The sequence below is a fragment of the Saccopteryx bilineata genome, chromosome 2, assembly GCF_036850765.1.
Source record: "Saccopteryx bilineata isolate mSacBil1 chromosome 2, mSacBil1_pri_phased_curated, whole genome shotgun sequence".
NCBI classification, from domain to species: domain Eukaryota; kingdom Metazoa; phylum Chordata; class Mammalia; order Chiroptera; family Emballonuridae; genus Saccopteryx; species Saccopteryx bilineata.
In genome coordinates, this window is record NC_089491.1 from 117,678,189 (window position 1) to 117,700,512 (window position 22,324).

Genomic DNA, 22,324 nt, shown 5'->3' on the forward strand with positions numbered 1-22,324 from the left:
TTTCTTGTCCAACCTCGCTCCTGGACACTAGCTATCTCCTTAAAGAACTCCCGTTGTTCGGAGGCCGCGTTTTCACCTCACCAGGGCTTCCCTGCCTGGCATTTTCAGGAAACAATAAACAGAGCGTCAGGAAAGCCACGCTCGGATTTTGCCATTTTGTATGCCCTCGAGCCAGTTACTGGTTGAGTCTGAACTTCTGGTTTCTCGGCAACGAGATGATCTTTATGGTCCGTTCTGCAATTTGAGATTCCGACTTCAGCAATCTTTTCTTTTTACTCCCCCTTTCCTTTACGTTCCCTCCTTTCCGTTCTTGCTCTCTTTCACCAGTCTTCTACTCTGTCACATTCCACCCCACTCTCTGATCCGCCCCCTTTCATCCAGGTTAGCACCTGCGCAGATCCGCATGGACGACCACTTTTGACCCTGCCTAGTAGCCGTAGTCGGTCGGAGCGCCGGCCGCGCGGGGAACTGTGGGAGAAGATGGCGGCTACTGTTCACCCCCGGGTTTTCCTGGCCCTGCCAATGTCACGTAAGTGTCACTGGGAACACTGGCCCCCGATTGGGATTCCGAGACGGGTTTGGAAAGTTTTGGGAGAGGCGCCGTGCTGCAGAGGTCATGCCGACTCCCTAGTCACCTTGGTTTTTCCAGGTCCGGAGCTGTCTCTACAGTTTCTCCTTTCCTTTTGCCTTTCCTGGCTAGCATATTAAAATGTGCATTTGGGAAGGGGTCTGCGCCGAGAGAACGTGAGCAACGGGTGAGGAAGAGGAGAAACTGCGCGACGCTAAAAGGATCGAGAGAATCAGATTTCTCATAGGGTTGTAAGGGTTTGGAGTTATGAGGAATTGTGTGGGGGCGGGGAGAGGGAATCTGAAAAGAATGGGGGAAAAATGGGTGGTGAAGAGGTTCTTCATGGATGGACTTTATGAGTTTGTACAAATTCTTTAATTGGTCTCCACTTAAGATCTGTCAAGGTAAAAGACATCCAAATCTGAAGAATTTTTATGATTTTATTTGAGCCAAACTGTCCACAGTTGCCAGGAAGCAAAGTCTCAACGGATTGAGAAAGTGCTCCTGAAAATGTTAGTTCCACTACTTATTTTATACATTAGAATCCAAGGCGGTAGCATGAAACCCATTGGTGATGGGTTAGGGAGGTGGGAGAAAGCAAAGCGGGGAATCTCTGGGATTAATAAAAAGTAAAAATGTATATGCTCAAACTTCTTTTACATATACATAGACAGGCATAAGATAGTTAACAATTAACATGATACTAATAACAGTGAGAATTTGTGGCTTTGCTCTGGTGGTATGGCTGTACCCCGAGGTGGCAGGAAAAGATTTCTTTTACATTTCAAAGGTATATTATCAAGTATGTTATTGTAGATGCAAAAGACCTCAAATAAGGTAAGCATTGGCCTTTGTTAGAGAAAAATACCTCCCCAGAACATGATTACCCACCATGAACTGCTCTTAGTTAGAAAGTTTTAATTTCAGACCATCTCTGTGATTACTTTAGGTCTCTGTGTTTGGAAGGCCACCATGCAGGCCTCCCCTGAGCTTGTCACGTTCAGCCTATGGCCCCTTTTTGGTCCACAGATCCTTTGTGGAACAGTGGAAATGATAATACCACACGTCAGGGAGTTTATGAAAAGACTAAATGAAGTAATATTTATAAAAGCACTGTCTAAGTCAAAAGCATCTTTATAGATGTAGGATGCGTTAGGCCAAGGTGCTGGCGACTGGGGGAGGAAGGGGTGCTTGGGGATAGGAGAATCAGGGGCTTGGTGAAAGCAAAGGAAGAAGAGTGAAAGGTATCTTAGGATTTGTCTTAAGTGTTGTTCATTTAGCCTTCTACTTTTTCTAGATCTAGCTGGTACTCAGAGTGAAAACATACATTTGCTCTTCCACTCAGTAAGAGAGGCTTGAAAAGCAGAAGCTTTAATCCAGTTACGCTTCATCATCGTTTCACCCCCCAGGCCTTTACAAACACCCCAATCAGCCTCTGAAAGTTGTATTTTTTTCATAGTACCTGCTATTTCCTAATCACAGTTCTAGATATTTTTATAATTGCTTTTTCTTTAACCTGTCTTTTTTGTTTTTTTAACTGACATCAGAGTTTGATCTCTTAACCGTTCTACTTTATGGTCTCTGGTAAAATAACTTTTTGTGTAGACTCTGGAGAGCCAAATCTAGCGTGTAACATAATCAGAACACTATAAATAGAATTGTGAGATGTGGAGAGACTATTAAGTACCAGAGGAAATCAGAAAGGGGGAAGATTGGTGTCATTTGAAGCAGCGAGGGACGCTTGGAAGACAGTGAAGAACTTCAGTTGTGAGGGTTGTTAAGATCTGGAAAGTCAGAGAGCTTGGACATTTTCCTGTCACTGGCAAGGACAAGGGACTGAGAATGGACTCGTGAAGTACTCAGGAGGCAGTGAAATGACTACCTGTAGATCTGGAATAATAGGAGAGGAAGTTGACTATGTTACATGGGATCAAATAATAGAGGCCTTTGAAAGCCAAGCAGACTTTTGAAAGAGGAAATAATGGAATACAAAAATAATGGTATTAGAACTTTAAAAGATGTTTTCTATAATAACAATAGCTAATACTTTTGTCATTCAAACCATTCACACTGTGCTGAGTGCTTTAATACATGGTTTGTAATGTGTATAATGTTGGTAGTACATAGAACATGTATGTAATTTATAAGTAAATGCTCAAAAATATTGTAGTATGCAAGCAAATATGTTGGAGACAGTTGGTTTAGCTATTATGGTAGAAAATCAATACAGGTTTTTGAGCAGAGAAATACAAGAATAAATACTGTTACTTTCCTAATGATCATAATAGAAGAAAGAAAATAATATATGTATTTATGAGCAAGACACTTATTAATATATTACTGCTGCTCATATCAACCCTCTAAAACAGGGGTCCCCAAACTTTTTACACAGGGGGCCAGTTCACTGTCCCTCAGACCGTTGGAGGGCCGCCACATACAATGCTCCTCTCACTGACCACCAATGAAAGAGGTGCCCCTTCCAGAAGTGCAGTGGGAGCCGGATAAATGGCCTCAGGGGGCCCGCATGCATTTGGGGACACGTGCAAATGTGTCCATGAGGACAGGGGCTTTGTCTTTTTTACTTACAGTTTCTAGAATAGTTCTTGGCCCAAAATTGCTGAAAAAACAAATAACCATTTGAGTTTAGTGTAACATTGCCTTCTGAGAAGTTTTGAAGTAGTAACAAGTGAAAACAGTTATTATTCATGCAATAATAAATGTGTGCTAGGCAATGCGCTAAATGCTTTATGTACATTTGCTCTAATCCTCAGAACAATCCTTTGTGTTATTAATTCTTTGACTCTAGTAATTGTTCCCATCTTATTGATTCTGTTCTTTCTCCTATGCCCTCACTTCCTTAATCATCATTTTAATGATTCCTTTCATACATGCTCAACTCTCCAGCCCATTTCCCTTTGTCAGAATAGCACTGATTAAACCAAACTCTCTATCTACAGTATTTCCTGCCTGCCCCTGAGCAATGGAGAACTGAGCTAGGGGAAACACCAAACTAATTGGCCTTATTTTGAATTCATGAATACAAGTCCCAAAGTGGATTTTTCAGCACTACCATTTTCCTAGAAAATTTGCTTTCCCTTTTTCTATAACAGTTGTTTAACATTGCCCACCTCCTAAAACTTTTAACATGTGCTTCTTTCCCATTTTCTGCTGTACAAAGAAATAGTGAGAAAAATCTCTTTTCCCACCGTAAAAATCTAATAGTGACCTGTGACAATTCTCTGCCATCCCTCAGATGATCTCCTTCTGCCCTGATGTAAGGCTTTGCATTTAATCCCATCCTTTTTTATCTCTTCATTCCCTCTCTTAAGTCATTAGTTTTCTCCTCTACTGGGTCATTTCCTTCAGCATACTAATATTAATGTCTCATATTTTTAAAAAAACATTCCATGTTTTCATGTGACTCTAGTCCTATTTTTCTTTGTCCCTTTACATCATATCTCCTCAAAAGGTTATCAGTACTACTCTTACCACTTCCTTGCTCTACATTCTGTCTTTTGCCTGCTCATTCAGGCTTTAATCCCACTGTTCCAATAAAATTGTCTTGTTAAGGCCACTTACCACCAACATTTTCTAGATCCTGTGATCCTCTGTCCTCATGCTACTTCACTTTTCAGCATTGTTTGATAGAGTTTACTCCAATAGACACCTCCCACCCCTATCGACAGTTTCGCTTTCCTCAGTATTACTTAGCCTAGTCAACTGAAATCTGAAAATATTTAAGGAAAAATTTCAGAAATAAACAATTCATAAATTTTAAATTATGCATCATTTTGAGTAGTGTGATGAAATCTTGTCCTGCCAGAATGTGCATCATTCCTTTGTCCATATCCACGCTGTGTAGTTACCCCAGGGGTCCCCAAACTTTTTCCACAGGGGCCAGTTCATTGTCCCTCAGACTGTTGGAGGGCCAGACTATAAAAAAAACTATGAACAAATCCCTATGCACACTGCACATATCTTATTTTAAAGTAAAAAAAACCAAAACGGGAACAAATACAATATTTAAAATAAAGAACAAGTAAATTTAAATCAACAAACTGACCAGTATTTCAATAGGAACTATGGGCCTGCTTTTGGCTAATGAGATGGTCAATGTGCTCCTCTCACTGACCACCAATGAAAAGAGGTGCCCCTTCTGGAAGTGCAGCGGGGCCGGATAAATGGCCTCAGGGGGCCGTAATTTGGGGACCCCTGAGTTACCGTTCGTCTCAGTTATCAGATCGATTATCAGGTATTACTGTGCTTGTGTTCAAAGTAATCCTTATCTTACTGAATACTGGTCTCAAAGAGCAAGAGGAGTGATGCTGGTAGTTGGGATATTCTAAAGAGCAGCTTTAAAGTGCTGCCAGTAAGTGAAAAGGTATGTCTATCTAGGGAAACATAGTAGTACATACAGGGTTTGGTACTGTCTAGTTTCAGGCATCCCCTGAGTCGCTAAGTGTAAGGGGGTACTGCTGTATTCTCTCCATCAATTACTTTTTCATTCGGTTTCTGGATACTATTTTCTTTTGTTTTTTTCTCTTATTTCACTGGGCTGCTTTTCATTCTCTGCTAGCTCTTTGAGCTAGTCACTCAACCTCTTTGAGCCTTAGTTCTTCATCTGTAAAGTGCCAATAAATATAGGTATATTAAGTCAGATAACTATTAAGCATTTAGAACTATATGGGCACCTGGTAAGAGCTTTGTAAGTTTAGTGATTATTATGTTCTTATTTTGTTACTGTGTGTCGTGTCTGCAATGTTTTATATAATCTCTGTTGTTTCAGTAAGCTAGGCTTTTTCTCCAACTCCTTACTTTTGGATCGGAAAATCCTGGTTTCTAGGAAGAGTGCCACTGGAAAGTCATTCCTAGAAACCGCACAGACTTGCTTATTACTTACTTGCCTACTACTTACTTTTGATGATTTTCAGTAGTTTCACTTTAAGTCTGTATTGCACCCTTTAAAAAATGTTTTCTACTAATAGTCCTTTGCTTTCAATCCATGTCATCAACTTTATTTTTCATTCATCATCAATTTCAGAGTCTGTTCCAGGAAAGTCTTTTGCTGTTCTCTATACTGGGCTTATTTATTCCCGCCTTTATGTTGTTATATGTGTTATGTGTTTCTCATGGAAATTGATCCTTTCTATTTGTGCTCTTTAAAACCTTTCTTAAAGCACTTTATCCAGGAATTCTTCCTCATGATTATCTAACTTAATATTTTGACTTCTCTCAGTTTCTTTCACTGTAGAGGTTTATATTGTCTTAATTTATAACTGTTTAATGTTTTGTTCTAATGTGATTCATCTTCCTAGGCAAATTATATCCTATGGAGCAGGAAGTTTACTTTGTACTTTTTAAATATTATATTTTACAGTCTTTGTTGCAGTAGTTTGTGTTTATGATTGCTGTTTGCACTTAAATTATAACTTTTAGTTTATATTATAAATTAATATAAATTTAACTTGTAATTTATTTTAATTTACTTTTAAAGTTAACTTTAAACTTTAAATGAAAATACTGATAGCAAAATAATGTTACAAGTTTCTAGGAAAAGAAGCTATTTGTATTCATAGTCACTTTTATATTAACATTTTCCATTTTTGTATATTCTGGACTTTTAAGGTTCTTCTATTCCTGCATTAGCCACGTCTGCATTTCATGGTCCACCCCAGCGCCAGCTTCATCATGCAGTCATACCTCACGGGAAGGGTGGGCGTTCCTCAGTCAGTGGGGTCGTGGCCACCGTGTTCGGAGCAACAGGATTCCTGGGCCGCTATGTTGTCAACCACCTTGGTAGGTAAAGCTCCCAGAATTTAGTATACTCCAGTGCCATTTGTTAGGGCTGTCTAATAAAAAAGCCAGGAGCTATGTTTCTTTTATTTTAACAGTGTTCCAAATAACTCCTATCTTGGGTTTATGTCATTTGCTCTGTTGTGAGCATTGTGAGCACAGCCGTACTTCCTCATACTTCCTGTGTAGGATGCTAAAACGGGAATAGGACACTGAAGAGTTTTGGCAGCTCTGACTTGGCAAAATATGCTTTTTGTTAAAGATAGTATCAAGTCACATATACTGGAATTTAAATATTTACCAAATCACTGTGATATATTGTATTTATATTATGTTAACATTGATTCTATCTCAATCCATTCTCTTTTAGGACGTATGGGGTCGCAGGTGATTGTACCGTATCGGTGTGAAGCATATGACACCATGCACCTTCGTCCTATGGGTGACCTGGGCCAGATTATCTTTCTGGTAAGAGCCTATATTACTAATTATTAGAATCGACAAATGTGAGTATTAGGGTCATTGTTAGGAAAGAGGCAATATAGATAACAGAGCAGCACTTTCATTCCAGTGTGGACCAAAGGCATCCCCTAGTCACAGGGCATTTTTGAAAACTCTAGTCTAGCAGTTGGCAAACTTTTTCTGGAAAGGCCCAGATAGTAAATATTTTAGACTTTGTGGGTCATAGAGTCTTTGTCATGATTACTCAGCTCTGCCCTTATAACTTGAAAGCAGCCATAAGCAATATGTAAAGGATGGGAGTGGCTGTGCGCCAGTAAAACTATTTCCAAAGCTAGAGTGTAGACTAGATTTGCCTGTGGGTCATAGCTTGCCAGCCCCGCTCTGGACCTGTGCTGCCCAATATGGTCGTCCCTCGCCACATGTGGCTACCGAGCACTTGAAATGTGGCTGGTCTCAATTGGGATGCACTGTAAGGTAGAAAGTACACATCAGATTTCAAAGATTTAGTACAAAGAAAATAATACTATATCAATAATTTTTTTATATTTATACATATTAAAATAATATTTTAGCTATATTAAGTTAAATAAAGTATATTATTAAAATGAATTTCACCTGTTTTTATTCTCTTAAATGTGGACAATAGAAAATTTAGACTTATATATGTGCCTCGTGTTATATTTCTATTGGACAGTACTTCTGTACACAGAGAAAAATCACAAGTGGGGTGTTCTGTAACTCGGTTTGCTTGGTAGAGACTTAACTTACAACAGTTCTTCCTGAGTATTCCTTGTTGTTCTGAAGTCTGTAGGTTCTTCCTCTATGCCAGTAGTTACCAGTAGAATGGGGTGTGGGGGACCCTTCAAGGGAGTGATCAAGCATGTGTGGGCCCTTTTGGCTGTTGTGGAGACTGGAGACCTTATTGGTTTACTAGGTGGGTGCAGAGATGCTAACTATCTTACATTGCACAGGACAGTCCTTTCCACAGGAATTATGCTGCCCAGAATGTCTGCAGCTTTGTGCTGAGAAATGCTCTGGGCCTTGATGCTTGGATCTTTTAGCTTCATACTGTTCTCTTAGTTAACTTTTCTTACCCATCCTTTCCATCATTGTGTATGGAACTGAGCTCTTCCATTTGTACATGTTCCCCTTTTAAAAAAATATTTGGTAAACATCCTTAACATCTGATATTATACAGATGATTTGTGATCTCTTTAATATTGACTTTTAATGACATTTCATTTTTTACTGAATGTTCATAAGCTAAGTATTTATATTGGGGATTTCTTGTTTCTTTTCTTTCCATTCTTTCTTAAGTGAAAGGAGGGGAAGGAGGGAGACAGACTCCTGCATGCACCCAACTGGGATCCACCTGGCACCCCCCCCCCCCCCCCAGCCCCTCTGGAGGTGATGCTTGAATCAACTGAGCTATCCTTGGTGCCTGAGGCTGTTGCTCAGACTAACTAAGCCGCTGGTTGCAGGAGCTGAAGAGGAAAGAGAAGGGAAAGAGTGAGGGGAAGAGAAGTAGACCGTCTCTTCTCATGTGTGCCTTGACCGGGGATCGAACCCGGGACATCTGCATGCTGGGCCGGCACTCAATCCACTGAGCCAATCGACCAGGGCTGTAAATTTCTTGTTTCTAGAGTGTTTTTTTTCTAAAATTTTATTCTCTCTCTCTTTATTTTTTCTTATTCTTTTGTCTTTTTACTATTTCTTATTTCCAAAATCTTATTCTCAAATATCTTGGTAATACAGTTGCAGGCCTTGGGTTTTTCCTAGTGTTTTGTAATTTAAGATTATTGGTCACTTTGTCAATCCTCAAAATTAAAATATTTCACAGTTGATAGGTGAACACTTACTGGCTTGCAAATGTGGAGTCATTGGAATTGAACTGCATGACCCCGTCCATTCTGTCCACAGATACTTATGGCAGGTCTGTGATGTGCCTGGCATTGAGCTACCCTGTGAGCTCACAGTCTTGATGAGCAAGTGCACAGGGAGCTCACAGTCTTAGGGAATGTGGACACAAAACACCAGCAAACACATAACTTTGAATAGAATAATGTTTATGAAAGGAGAAGTCCAGAGAAAGTAAAATTGAGGTGGACGGGGACCTCACTGTATAACTGTTGTTTAGTTTTGAGAAGGATGGACGATATAGGGTGTGAGGTTCTGATATCTCTGCTTCAGTCTCTGTTGAAACTGCTGACTGACTGTCCACCTGGTCTGACCGGGGTTCTTAGGCCATAGCCCAGGTGCTTTCCCTTTGATTCCTTCTCTCCAGATCTCACTCTAGGGCTGTTTATGGAGTGAGTGCCTCAGACTCTTCCACTCTCGAGGTTTCTTTTCTTTTTAGATGCTTCCTCTTTCACCTTTTCCAGCTTTGCTGGAAAAAAAATTTTTTTTTTTTTTAGCTCTTTATGTTTAGAGCTGCTTGCTGGTTTTTTTGGGGGGGGTTTGTTTGTGTGTTTTTGAGTAGGTCACACACTGCTGTAGGTTTTATGTATATTTTACTAAATCTTCATGGCAACCTCACGAGTTCGACTGTACAGTACTTTCAGATGTTCCCCGGAGGTGGAGGCATCTGTACACAGTTAGAAAATGGCAAACTGGGACTTGCATTCCTGTCTGACTCCAGAGCTCTTACTCTGCACTGTCCCTTGCACCCTGCTCTCCATCATACGTAGTTTTGTGACTGCTTTCTCCTGCCAAGGGCTCCCTCTTTTTGTTTTTGACTCTGATTTCTATAGTCCTTTCATTCTTTTCTAAATTACACAGGCATCTGAGTGTGCTTGCACATGCTCACTCGTTTTCTCTCCCTCTCTCTCTTCTTCAGAGAACTCTCCCTCCCCCCTTTCTCTTTCCCTTCCCCTCTTACTCTCCCTCTCACTCTGTTCACTCATACACACTTAATATTTGACCCTATGAAATGCTTTAAAAATTGAGTTTCCTGTTAACATAGAAAACGTTGTACCTTTCTCTGAGTTATTTAATTCCCAGTTACTGTTTTGAATAAGAATCATTGATCTTACTGAAGTCCTAACTGATGCTTAGAAGTGTCATTCTACACCCACATCTGCCATTGGCTTGCCCTGGAGTTTTAGGCAGGCCACTTCTCTTTGAGTGTTGTTTTCATTTCTTTAAAGTAGAAATGACTAGATCTGGGATTGCAAAGAGGAGAGAGTTAAAAAGAAATATGGAAATTGTTATGAATGCTCCCAATTTATTGTTAGCTTTTAAGAGACCTCCCTTGGGTCTGTAACAGATTGCTGCTAAAAGGGAAACTCAGTTTAGCTCCTAGATGATTCATGGTTCTTTGGCAAACTTTCAGGAAGGGAGACTTGATTACTGGGTTCCTTTATAGACTTGTGGCAGTTGGGTGGACAAAGATTGATGTGCCCCATTAAAAATGAATAGAATATTTTTATTATTTCTACCATTTGATTACCTGAATAAAGTGGGCTTTCACCTATTTATCTCCGAAAGAGTCAGAGAATCAGCAGGAGGTTTGAGACCTCAGCATATTCCTGTTGTAATAAATGGCACTGCAGTGTGACTGCAACAGATGGTCCACTTTGAAATTTGCCAGGAGGTGGGGGTGCGGGCCCTACTGAAATGCTAAGTGCTAGCGTGCACCCTTCTGCTTTCATCTGATTGGCTCTTGCTGTTACAGGAATGGAATGGGAGAAACAAGGATTCCATCCGAAGAGCAGTGGAGCACAGCAATGTGGTCATCAACCTTGTTGGGCGAGAATGGGAAAGCAAGTGAGGCTTTGACTCATTTTTTCTTTGTTTAAACTGTCTTAGGCTTCAGGAGGTACTTACTGGGCACCATGTATATGTTAGGCATTGTAGTGGTCGCGTTTTAAATTAGTTCCTCAAAAAGCAGCCATTTACGTACCAACCACTTGCGTGCCCAGTGGCTCCCCACCCCCAGGGATCGAGTTGCATGAGTTCTGTGTGCGTGAGCGGAGTGATGTGCTGCGCTTGAAGAGTCCAGTACAGCCAGATGCTTTCCAGCCTCAGCCTGGACTTCTCTGAGGACACAGACTCATGCATGCTGATTTGTAACTTTGGTAAGCCTTGAATTATATACAGTAACGACAGTGAGTAATCAGATAAAAATTAATTTTGAATTTGGGTTACATTATTGCTATTTTACAGTTTAGCTATTATGAGTTCCAAGAGTAGTAATGAAAATCATCTTACCACAAAAAGCTTTGAAGCCCTGGCCGGTTGGCTCAGCGGTAGAGCGTCGGCCTAGCGTGCGGAGGACCCAGGTTCGATTCCCGGCCAGGGCACATAGGAGAAGCGCCCATTTGCTTCTCCACCCCTCCGCCGCGCCTTCCTCTCTGTCTCTCTCTTCCCCTCCCGCAGCCAAGGCTCCATTGGAGCAAAGATGGCCCGGTGCTGGGGATGGCTCTGTGGCCTCTGCCCCAGGCGCTAGAGTGGCTCTGGTCGCAACATGGCGACACCCAGGAGGGTCGCAACATGGCGACGCCCAGGATGGGCAGAGCATCGCCCCCTGGTGGGCAGAGCGTCGCCCCCTGGTGGGCGTGCCGGGTGGATCCCGGTCGGGCGCATGCGGGAGTCTGTCTGACTGTCTCTCCCTGTTTCCAGCTTCAGAAAAATGCAAAAAAAAAAAAAAAAAAAAAAAAGCTTTGAGACCCTGAGTTAGGTGTTCTTCACTGATCCCTTTTTCTTTTTTTTTTCTTTTAGAAACTTTGATTTTGAAGATGTTTTTGTGAAGATTCCTCAGGCAATTGCTCAAGTGTCCAAGGAAGCTGGAGTTGAAAAATTTATTCACATTTCACATCTGAATGCTGATATTAAAAGCTCTTCTAGATATCTGAGGAATAAGGTAACAAGTTGGTTTGGGAAGTGGTTCACTGAGCTGGAGTCTCCTGGCCCCTCTGAAACATGAGTTCAACGAGAAGGGTTTCTCATTGACATGTCCAGGACTAAAGGGAGTTTTAATTTTCTACACTAGAATTGGATTTGTGTGTGTGAGGGAACTGTGTGAAGGGGCTTCAGAGATGACTAGACCCTATAATTACATGCCTTTGCACGCAGTTTCTTGAGCACTGCACATTGCACATCATAAATGCCAGAATGATTTCTGCTCCACAGAGTCGTACCTGTGCCACCGAACCAGGGTTGGAGGACTATCTCTTTTCTTACACCTCTTGTATAGTTATGTCTCATGCTGCTTCTGAAAGGGTGATGTGAAAGTTGAGAATGAGCAGAGTTCCTTGACAGTGGCTCTATATTTTTGACTCACTGCCTTCTTTTATTGAACAAATTATTTCTGAAGCACCTACTATGTGCTACATTGTCTTAGGCACTAGGGATATAAGAGTGAATAAAACAGACATGGTCTTAGCTCACACTTTGTTTCTAGTCCATTAAGTAAAATAATTCCCAGTGCACCAGGAGTCTATAATGGGGAGAGAGGGCATTTATTATTTAGGAGCATTTAATTACTAGCATCAGAAAATTCAGTGTAAACTGGCTTAAATCAAGAGGGAGTTTATAGGTCCACTTACCTAGAAAAGTCCAGCGATAGGGAACCTGAGCCACATTGCTGCCAAGGCTCCTCAGGGCTTTAGCTTTGTTTTTCTGTGGTTTTTGTGTTTAATTTTGTTTGTTCATATTTGGTATGAGCCTTGTTTTCCATACTCACAGACCTGCCTGACAGTACACCTAGGCCTTGCATGTTCATAGTACACTGGAGAGAGAGAGTGCACACTGCCTGCCTCTGCCTACCATTCATAGAATCGTCCGAATTCGTGATTGTTTGGAAGGCACGGGATGGGGGGAGTCTGATGAGAAGAGGGAAGAGTCAGAATGGCCAGCCCCTTGGCTTAAACCACTGGGTGGGCGGTGGTGATTCTGATGATTCTGTTGAATACGGTGAGAGACACCTGAGAAGAACTAGACTTGAGGGCGGTGGTTCTTGGCCTTAGCTGCACGTTAGAATCACTGAGGGAGTTTGAAAAGTCCTGATGCCTGGGCTGCACTGAGACCACTTCATCTCGACTCTGGGAACAGGACTTGGGCATCAGTATTTTTTAACTCTCCCTAGGTAATTTCAGTGTGCAGCAAAGACTGAGAATTACAATGTACAGAGAATGGAAGAGAATGATTCAGTTTTGGACTTGGGTTGTGTTTCAGAGGCGTGTCAATCACCCAGGTAATAGGGGTGAATGGGCTTTATGATTCTGAAGAGAGGTCTGAGTTGGAGGTACACATTAGGGACTCAGCAGCATTTGTTGTTAATTGAAGCAGTGAGGGGATACGACAGCTTTGTGTGGAAGCATGGATTGAGAAAATGTTGCTTTGCTTCATGCACCAAGTTTGTAGATTTAGTGGTGAGAACTTGATGTGACTTTTCTGCTGCTATGTTATCTCTTTGGATTAGCATTTGATATCATTTACTGGAAGGAAGAGGGACATAAAGAAGAAATTTGAATGGAATAGAAAATGTTTGAAATTGTCACATAGAAGAGTAAAGTAATGACAAGAAAATACTCTGTGGGAAATGTTCAGGGCCCAGTTAAACTGCTGGCATGAATTTAGTCATGTGCCACTTAACGGGGTTACATTCTGACATGCATCGTTTTGCGATTTTGTCACATGAACATCACAGAGGCACCACACATACCTGGATGGTATAGCCTACTACACACCTACTGCTCCCAGGCTGCAAGCCTGTACAGGATATTACTGTACAAAACAACACGGGTTTAAGTCAAGAACAAGTAAAAGTATGAGTAGAAAGAGTACACACTAAGATAACAATAAAAGTAGGTATGGTAAATATATAAAAAAGTAACAGTTGTTTACTATCATTATCAAGTATTATAGACCACACATAATTGTATATGCTATTCTTTTACATAACTGGCTGCACAGTAGGTTTACACCAGCATCACTGCAAACATGAGAGTAATGCATTGCACTATGACTTGATGTTAATTTAAGATGGCTATGACATCACTATGTGATAGGAGTTTTCAGCTCCATTATATGGGCCCACCATAGTATATGTGGTCTGTTGTTGACCAAAACATTATGTGTGCCAGACTGTATAGTGGTACCAATTTGTGATTTTTTTAAAATTTATTTTTTATTAATTTTGATGGGGTGACATTAATAAATCAGGGTGCATATGTTCAGAGAAAACATCTCCAGGTTATTTTGACATTTAATTATGTTGCATACCCATCACCCAAAATCAAATTGTCTTCTGTCACCTTCTATCTGGTTTTCTTTGTGCCCCTCCCCTCCCCCACCCACTCCCTCCCTTTCCCTGTAACCCCTACACTCTTGTCCATGTCTCTGAGTCTCATTTTTATGTCCCACCTATGTATAGAATCATATAGTTCTTAGTTTTTTCTGATTTACGTATTTCACTCAATATAATGTTATCAATTTGTGATTTTTATTTCTTTAATTTCTTCCAGCTCTGAGGCAGCAGGAGTGCATGGCTCAGAGAAGGAGGGTAATGGGGTTCTTCCAGGATTGGGATTTTGCCTGGTGGGTTGGAGAAAGGACATAGGACAGGCAGTTTATATTACTGGTGAGAGAGTGATTGAGAAGTTGGACCGTGAAATCTAATCTTAGACTGGGAGCAGTTTGGAGGGGTGGATATGGAGGAAAGCAGAATCTGTGGACCAGAGTTTCTGAGAACCCTCAGGATTATCCTCAGGAACAGATAGGCAGAGAACGAGCAGGTTGGAAGCGTATGGTTGTTATCTGAGGGGAGGGTGTCTTCATTTAGTGCCTTCAGAGGAAGGGCACTTTCCATTGTTGATGTGGTTTGTGTCCTGATCGAGTTGAGAGTGCAGAGGTGGCCTGAAGAGGTGGTCATTGGAGTCGAGATGCTCAAGAAACTGAGAGATCCAAGTCCACTTGGACACGGATGTCACCCCAGTGGTAGTGTAGGTGGAAAGGAAGTTGGGGTGGAAAGGAAGATGATACTCTGCAGTTGAACGAGAGGCCTCGTCTGGGAGATGAATCAGTGGGAACACGTGAGCGCAGGAAGCTTAAGAAGCCTAGCCTGGCCTCCTCTGGGAAGATACACACTGCTGCGGGTCCACCATGGTGGCCTGCTCAGCCACGCTCTCCTTTCTCTGAAAAGCTGCTAGGTTGTTGACACAAACCAGAGACTGTAATTAGAAGGAAAAATGGAGGCTAGAAAAATTCTACTTTGATTTTTTTTCTCCTGTGTAAGCTTTCCTGGAATAAATATGAGAAGAGACCCAACAAAAGCTATACAGGGCATTTTTATTTGTGATTTAAAGAAAATTTCTGTGTAATTGAGATTTATGAATAATATGGTTATCTTAATCTGGAGGAATTTATTACCTTTGAAATACAAGTAGCATCCCGATAGTGGAAAGAATGGAACCTTTTTCCACTCATCTCAGAGCTCTGTTTTGTTTGGTTTGTTTAGGCTGTTGGAGAGAAAGAAGTAAGAGCTGTATTTCCAGAGGCCACTATCATAAAGCCGTCAGACATCTTTGGACGAGAAGATAGATTCCTCAATTATTTTGCAAGTGCGTATTCTTTCTTTTTTTCTTTTCTTTCTTCTTTTTTTTTCCTTTGGTGAGAGGAGGGGAAACAGTGAGGCAGACTCCCACATGTGCCCCAACTAGGTTCCACCTGGCAACCCTGTCTGAGGCTGATGCTTGAGTACTGAGCTATTTTTTGTGCCTGAGGCTGATGTGCTCAGACCAACAGAGCTATTCACAGCGCCCAGAGCTACACTTGAACCAGTCCAGCCACTGACTGCAAAGGGGGAGAGGGCAGGGGAAGAAGCAAATGGTCACTTCTTCTGTGTGCCCTGATTGGGAATCGAACCCGGGACATCCATATTCCGGGCTGACACTCTATGTACTGAGTTACCGACTGGGGTTGCATACTCTTTCTTAATGGTAGGAGAGAGAAGAGAGGACACTGGTTAACCAGATCGAAGTTAAGCACAAGCTATGGTAATTAGTGTTCTCTGACTTGACAGGTTAAGATTATACTTTTTCTCTTCCAGTTGCTATTTTTTCCTTGAAGGTCATTATATTTACCTCGTCAACATGGTCCTCAGAATCTTTATTACTGTATACCAGAAAAAGCATCTTAAATGAATGGAAAGAGCCTATAGAAGTCAGAGACCTGAGTCTGACTGGTCTGTGATTTTGGCAAGTCTCTGAGTGGCAGCTTCCTCATCTGTTAATATGTAGATAGTAATGTCTACCTTACGAGTGGTATATGACTTAGACGGAGTAGCCTCTGTTAGATCAGCTGGCACACAGCTTATGCTAAAATGCCTTCTTCATTTATACTTTTCATATGAAGCCTGTTTCTTACTGCTTTCTCTCTTTTAGCCTGATTGCCAGGTCTCTTCAGTGGTTTTCAGCTGCTGGTCTGCAAATGGTGCCAGTCTGAAAAAGTTAAAGATTGTGGAGCCTATACTCATTGGGTCCATAATCTCCATATAGCATCAGGGTGATTAACTCTTTTGTGGACCGGCAAGAAATTTGCCTCACTGGTATCTGTTTGCACACCAGTGGTTGAAAACCACTGTTTTTGATGTTGATTTTTCAAAAGCAAAGAGGTAGTATCACTCTTTGTCAGACACATTTATTAGGTATCCTTGTTAACAGCAATTTCTATGGAATGGGATTAGAAATTAATAAATATTAATTTGGCCACAATAAACTAGAAATAGTTGCTATGTAAACTGCTTTCAGAGGCTGGGAGACGTTTTATATTTGCTCTCAGGGTCTTTGTTTGCTAATTGGACTTGTCTTGGCAGAGAATATCAGTGTCCTTGACTAAGTGATGAGATTTTGAGATTTTAGGGGTGAAAAGATAGATTTCCTGATACTTCTATGGAGGTGGAAGAGGAGAATACAATTTTTTTTTTTTTTTTTCCTGAAGCTGGAAACAGGGAGAGACAGTCAGACAGACTCCCGCATGCGCCCGACCGGGATCCACCCGGCACGCCCACCAGGGGCGATGCTCTGCCCACCAGGGGGCAATGCTCTGCCCATCCTGGGTGTCGCCATGTTGCGACCAGAGCCACTCTAGTGCCTGAGGCAGAGGCCACAGAGCCATCCCCAGCGCCCGGGCCATCTTTGCTCCAATGGAGCCTTGGCTGCGGGAGGGGAAGAGAGAGACAGAGAGGAAAGCGCGGCGGAGGGGTGGAGAAGCAAATGGGCACTTCTCCTGTGTGCCCTGGCCAGGAATCGAACCCGGGTCCTCCGCACGCTAGGCCGACGCTCTACCGCTGAGCCAACCGGCCAGGGCGAGAATACAATTTTTAAGTCTGAAAAGAAACCTTTAGTTTCCAGTTCTACTGAATTACCAGTTACTTGATTCACTTATATGTATATTGAGAGAGGATCTGGAGGTTAGTGAGTTCCTTTTTTTGGTCGTTTGCTTCCTGTTTCTCCTTATGGGCTGTGTTATTTCTGTGAGTTTTCTGTGTATGTCTTTTGCCCATGTGGGGATGTTTTCTTACTGCTTTATTTAGCCTTTTTATCTATTAAAGATATGTGTACTGTATTTACTGTGACCTTTTTGTTGGCTTACTTACTTTAAAATTTTAATTTAATTAACAAAGACTATTTTTTAGAGCAGTTGTAGGTTTACAGAAAATCTGAATGGAAGACAGAGCTCCCGTGTATCCTTTAACAGCCCTCAGGCTTCCCCATAACAGTTTCCCCTATTAACTGTTCTCTTGTATCAGTATTAGTGTTGTACATTTGTTACAATTGATGAGCCAATATTGGTACATCATTATTAACTAAAGTCCATAGTGTACATTAGAGTTCATTATGTTGTATGTTCTGTGGATTTTGACAAATGTATAACAATATATACTTACTTACCATTAGAATATCTTGTCAGAATAGTTGCCCTGTCTTAAAAATCCCCTGTGGTTCACATTTAACACTTGGCAAACACTGATCTTTTAAGTGTCTCCATAGTTTTGCCTTTTCCTGAATATCATATGGCAGGAATCATACAGTGTGTGGCCTTTTCCGATTGGCTTCTTTCACTGAGTAATGTACATTTGAGTTTCCCCCATGTCTTTTCATGGCTTGATCGCTCATTTCTTTTTATAGCTGAATAATACTTCATTGTATGGGTGTGCCACAGTTCATTTATCCAGTTTGTGATGTTTTTCAAGATGATGTCTATCTAATTTGGATGTTTTTATCATGTGTTCCCCCCACCCTTGCTTCTGTCCTTTCACCTTCTGTGTTCTACTTTTTTAAAAGTTGTGGTAAAACTATAATACTGTACATAATACAAAAATTTATTATCTTCTTTGGACTGGATTGTGTCCCCCACAAATTCATTTCCTAAGGCTGTAATCCCCAATGTGACTGTGTTTGGAGATAAAGTTTTTATCAGGTAAATAAGGTTAAATAAAATAAGCTCATAAAGGTAGGGTCCTAACCCAATAGGATTGGTGGTCTTATAAGAAAAGAAAGATTCTCTTTATACCACCTGTGTATATATACAAGGAGAGGCCTTGTGAGATCACAGCTGACTGTTTGCAAGCTAGGAGAGAGTTTTCATCAGGAACCAGAACAGCTGACATCTTGATCTTGGACTTTCCAGCCTCCAGAGCTGGGAGAAAATAAATTTCTCTTGTTTAATTTAGGCTTTCACTCTGGTATGTTGTTATGGCAGACTAAGACACCGTCTTAACCATTTCTAAGTATGCGGTTCAGTACTGTTATGTATATTCACATTGTAGTCCAGCCAATCTCTAAAACTCGTCCTTTTACAAAATTAAAACTACCAGTATATGCACTAAGCAACCTCCCATGTCCTCCTCCCTCCAGCCCCTGGCAACCACCATTTTAATTTTTATCTTTGATTTTGACTAGTCCAGGTACCTCATAAATGTGTAGTCACACAGTGTTTGTCTTTTTGTGGCTTCCTTCACTGAGCATAATGTCCTCAAAGTTCATCCCTGTATAGCATGTGACAAGATTCCCTTCCTGTTTAGGGCTGACTTATATTCCATTGTATATTATGTGTAGTATAGTCCACATTTTATTTATTTAGTAATCTGTCAGTGGAAATATGTGTTGCTTCCACCCTTTTGCTATTGTGAATAATGCTGTTATGAACGTGGGTGTACAGATATCTCTTGAGACCTTGCTTTCAAGTCTTTGGGGCATATATCGAGAAGTGGAATTGCTAGATCATGTTGTAGTTCTATTTTTGATTTTTTGAGGAGCTGCCATACTATTTTTTACAGTGGCTGTAGCAGTTCAGATTTCCACCAAATATATAGGGTTCCAATTTTTCTATGTTGTCATCAATACTTGTTATTTTCCGGAGGTTTTTTGTTTTGTTTTGTTTTGTTTTATAATAATATGAGGTAGTATCTCTTGGCTTTGATTAGCATTTCCCTAATGACTAGTGATATTGAGCATCTTTTCCTATGCTTATTGGCCATTTGTATATCTTGTTTGCAGAAATGCCTATTTACATCCTTTACTCATTTTTAATTGTTTTGTTGTTATTGTTGAATTGTGGAAGCTCTTTATATATCCTGGATACTAAACCCATATTAGATACAGGATTTGCATATATTTTCTTTTATTCCTTAAGTTGCCTTTTCACTCTTTTCATTGTGTCCTTTGAAATACAGAAGCTTTTAATTTTAATGTAGTCTGATCTATTTTTACTTTTGTTGCCAAATGCTTTTATTGTCATATGCAAGAAATCATTGCTAAGTCCCATATCATGAAGCTTTCCCCTATGTTTTCTTGTGAGGATTTTATCATTTTAGCTCTGGTTAGGTCTTTGATCCATTTTGATTTAATTTTTGCATATGATATAATGTAAGTATACAACTTTATTCTTTTATATGTGGAAATCTAGTTTTCCTGGCACCATTTGTTGAAAAGGCTATCATTTCCCCATTGAATGCCCTTGGCACCTTGTCAGAAGTTATTTGACCATCTATATAATGGCTATTTCTATTCTACTCCTTTGATCTGTTTGTTTTTATGCCACGGTTTTGATCACTGTATACTGTTTTCTACTACTGTAGCTTAAAATAAGTTTTAAAGTTAGGAAGTGTGAGACTGCCAACTTTATTTTTCTTTTTCAAGATAGTTTTGACTATTCACGTTTCCTTAAGAGTCCATATGAATTTTAGGATGAAGTTTTCTATATTTCTGTGAAAACACCACTGAGATTTTGATAAGGATTGCATTATATCTGTACATGGCTTTGGGTACTGTTGACATTTAACAGTATTGTGTTCCAGTCCACGAACATGAATGTCTTTCCATTCACTGTGTCTTTAAATATCTTTTGGTAGTGTTTTATAGTTTTTACTGTGCAGGTCTTTAGCCAGCATGATTAAGTTTATTCCTAAGTATTTTATTCTTTTTGGTGCTTTAATAAATAATTTCTACTTAAAAATTTTTTTTGAAAGCTTTTTTTGCCTTTATATTTAATCTACTTGGGATTTGGTTTGTTTTGGTTAATGATATTATGTGAGCCATTTCTTTTTCTTTTTCCAAATAGTAGAATGATTGTCTCAGCACCACACAGTAAATAATTTTTCCATTTTCCACATATTTGTGGTACTGCATTTATCATGTACTAAATTTCCATTTTTAACTTTTTCTGGGTTACATGTGTTCTATCACTGATCTCTCAGTGCTATAGTCCTTCTTAAAATGGAGTGCAATTTTTTTAGAGTTCAATCTTGGAAGTGGCCATATATATAGCATCATAGAGACGACAAGAAGCCAAACTATTTGACCTTGTTCCCTTTCTCTTCGTGTCCTTAAATAGTATGTGGCCTTTTTAGTTTCCATATTTGTTTGCAAGAAAAATAACTGACTGCTCATTAGTTTCCTCAGAGTCAATCTATATTTATTTCATTATTTCTGTTATACAAAATGATTGTGCTAACCAGGAGTACCTGGAAGTTGATGGGTCTTGTAGCAGCGTAGGCCTTCAAAGAATGGTTCTCTTTCTTCTGCCAGATATCCGCTGGTTTGGTGGTGTGCCTCTCATGGCCCTGGGCCAGAAGACAGTGAAACAGCCAGTCTATGTAAGTACCGAGGATGAAGGGGCTTTTGATTGGTTTTCTGTTTTTTTCCCTAATACTGTAACTCTGTCATTTTCTTCCTTGTCAGTTTACTTCAACTGATTGCCTTTCGATTTACCTAGGAGCTACATGTATTCTGTGTCTTCACCTGTTCATTCACTTAAGGAAAATGTATTAAACCCTTAATGTGCTAGGCACACTGTATGTGTTTTTGGGGCTATGGAGGTATTAACTATACAGACACAAGTTGCTATCCTCAAGATGTTCTCAGTTAGAGGCATGTCAGAAAAGCAATTATCATGCAATATGATGAGTTCTGTGATAGGAAAAGGGGTTTACAAAACTATGTCAGAGGGACACTTAATCCAGATGAGGGTCAGGGAAGACCTCCTGAAGAAGTGGCATCTCAGGTGAGACCTTAAGAATGACAACAGTAGGTCAGATGAAGAGGTTGGGGTGGAGTATCCTGTGCAGAGGGAACAGCGTGTTCAGAGACCCGGAGATGAGAGAGCACGTTGGAGTCCATATTCAGTTGAACTAGGGTTTCTCAGCTGTGGCACTATTGGCATTTGGGGCCAGGTAATCCTTTGTTGTAGGGGCCATTGTAGAATAGCTCTAACCACCAGATGGCAGTAGTATTCCCTCCCCATCCCCAAGTTGTGACAACTAAAAATTTCTAGGCATTTGCCAAATGTCCCCTGGGTGCCAAATTCACCCCAGTTGAAAACCATGAGGTCTGCAACCATATAAAATTATTTTTTTTAAGTCAAAGTGGTAGAATTATAGGCAAGCCCATGTGGTTCAACCTAATAGGGGAGAAAGCTTAGTAACAGGCGAGTGGAGCTATGTGGGCAAAGGCAAATCAGAGAGGCTTTGACAGCCATATGAAGGTAAACATGTTCTAACTATAAATGTATTTAAAAACTTCCCATGTGGAGTTATTTGAGCCCTTGAAAATTGTGTTCTGTAGGAAGCTTTCTGAAAACAGACATGTCATTATTTTAATTTATCATGGTGTGTGTATGTGTCTGTGTGTGTGATTGATGTGACCTGCTTTTATTCCTTCTCCTCCTTCTTCTCTTTCTCCTTTAATTTCTTCTTTCCCCTGACTGTTTTCCTCTCTTTCAATGATCACTTGAACACGCTGTAATTTCTTACAGGTTGTAGATGTGTCCAAAGGAATCATTAATGCAATTAAGGAGCCAGATGCCAGAGGGAAAACTTTTGCCTTTGTTGGGTAGGTGGTTAGATATTGATTTTCAAACCGTTACCTATTAAAATGAAGGAATTGTAATGATTTACAACAATGATTTCTAAACATGTTACTAACAGGTTTATCTATTTCATTTTTATAGTGTCTTCTGTATTCCAAATATCTCCCTCCCTCATCCCTTAAGGCAGTGTGT

The 22,324-nt window shown here is 40.5% G+C and overlaps 1 protein-coding gene across 1 annotated transcript in view; it reads left to right on the forward strand.

Moving 5' to 3' along the window:
• Positions 1 to 417: 417 nt before the first annotated feature.
• The window catches only part of NDUFA9 (NADH:ubiquinone oxidoreductase subunit A9), a 35,833-nt gene continuing 13,926 nt past the window's right edge, over positions 418 to 22,324 (forward strand). Inside the window, exons 1-8 of the mRNA XM_066257726.1 lie at positions 418 to 529; positions 6,194 to 6,364; positions 6,732 to 6,829; positions 10,497 to 10,588; positions 11,543 to 11,684; positions 15,282 to 15,384; positions 20,854 to 20,921; positions 22,079 to 22,155. Coding sequence (XP_066113823.1) covers positions 481 to 529; positions 6,194 to 6,364; positions 6,732 to 6,829; positions 10,497 to 10,588; positions 11,543 to 11,684; positions 15,282 to 15,384; positions 20,854 to 20,921; positions 22,079 to 22,155 — 800 coding nt within the window. The 5' untranslated portion in view covers positions 418 to 480. The remainder of the gene's footprint in view (positions 530 to 6,193; positions 6,365 to 6,731; positions 6,830 to 10,496; positions 10,589 to 11,542; positions 11,685 to 15,281; positions 15,385 to 20,853; positions 20,922 to 22,078; positions 22,156 to 22,324) is intronic.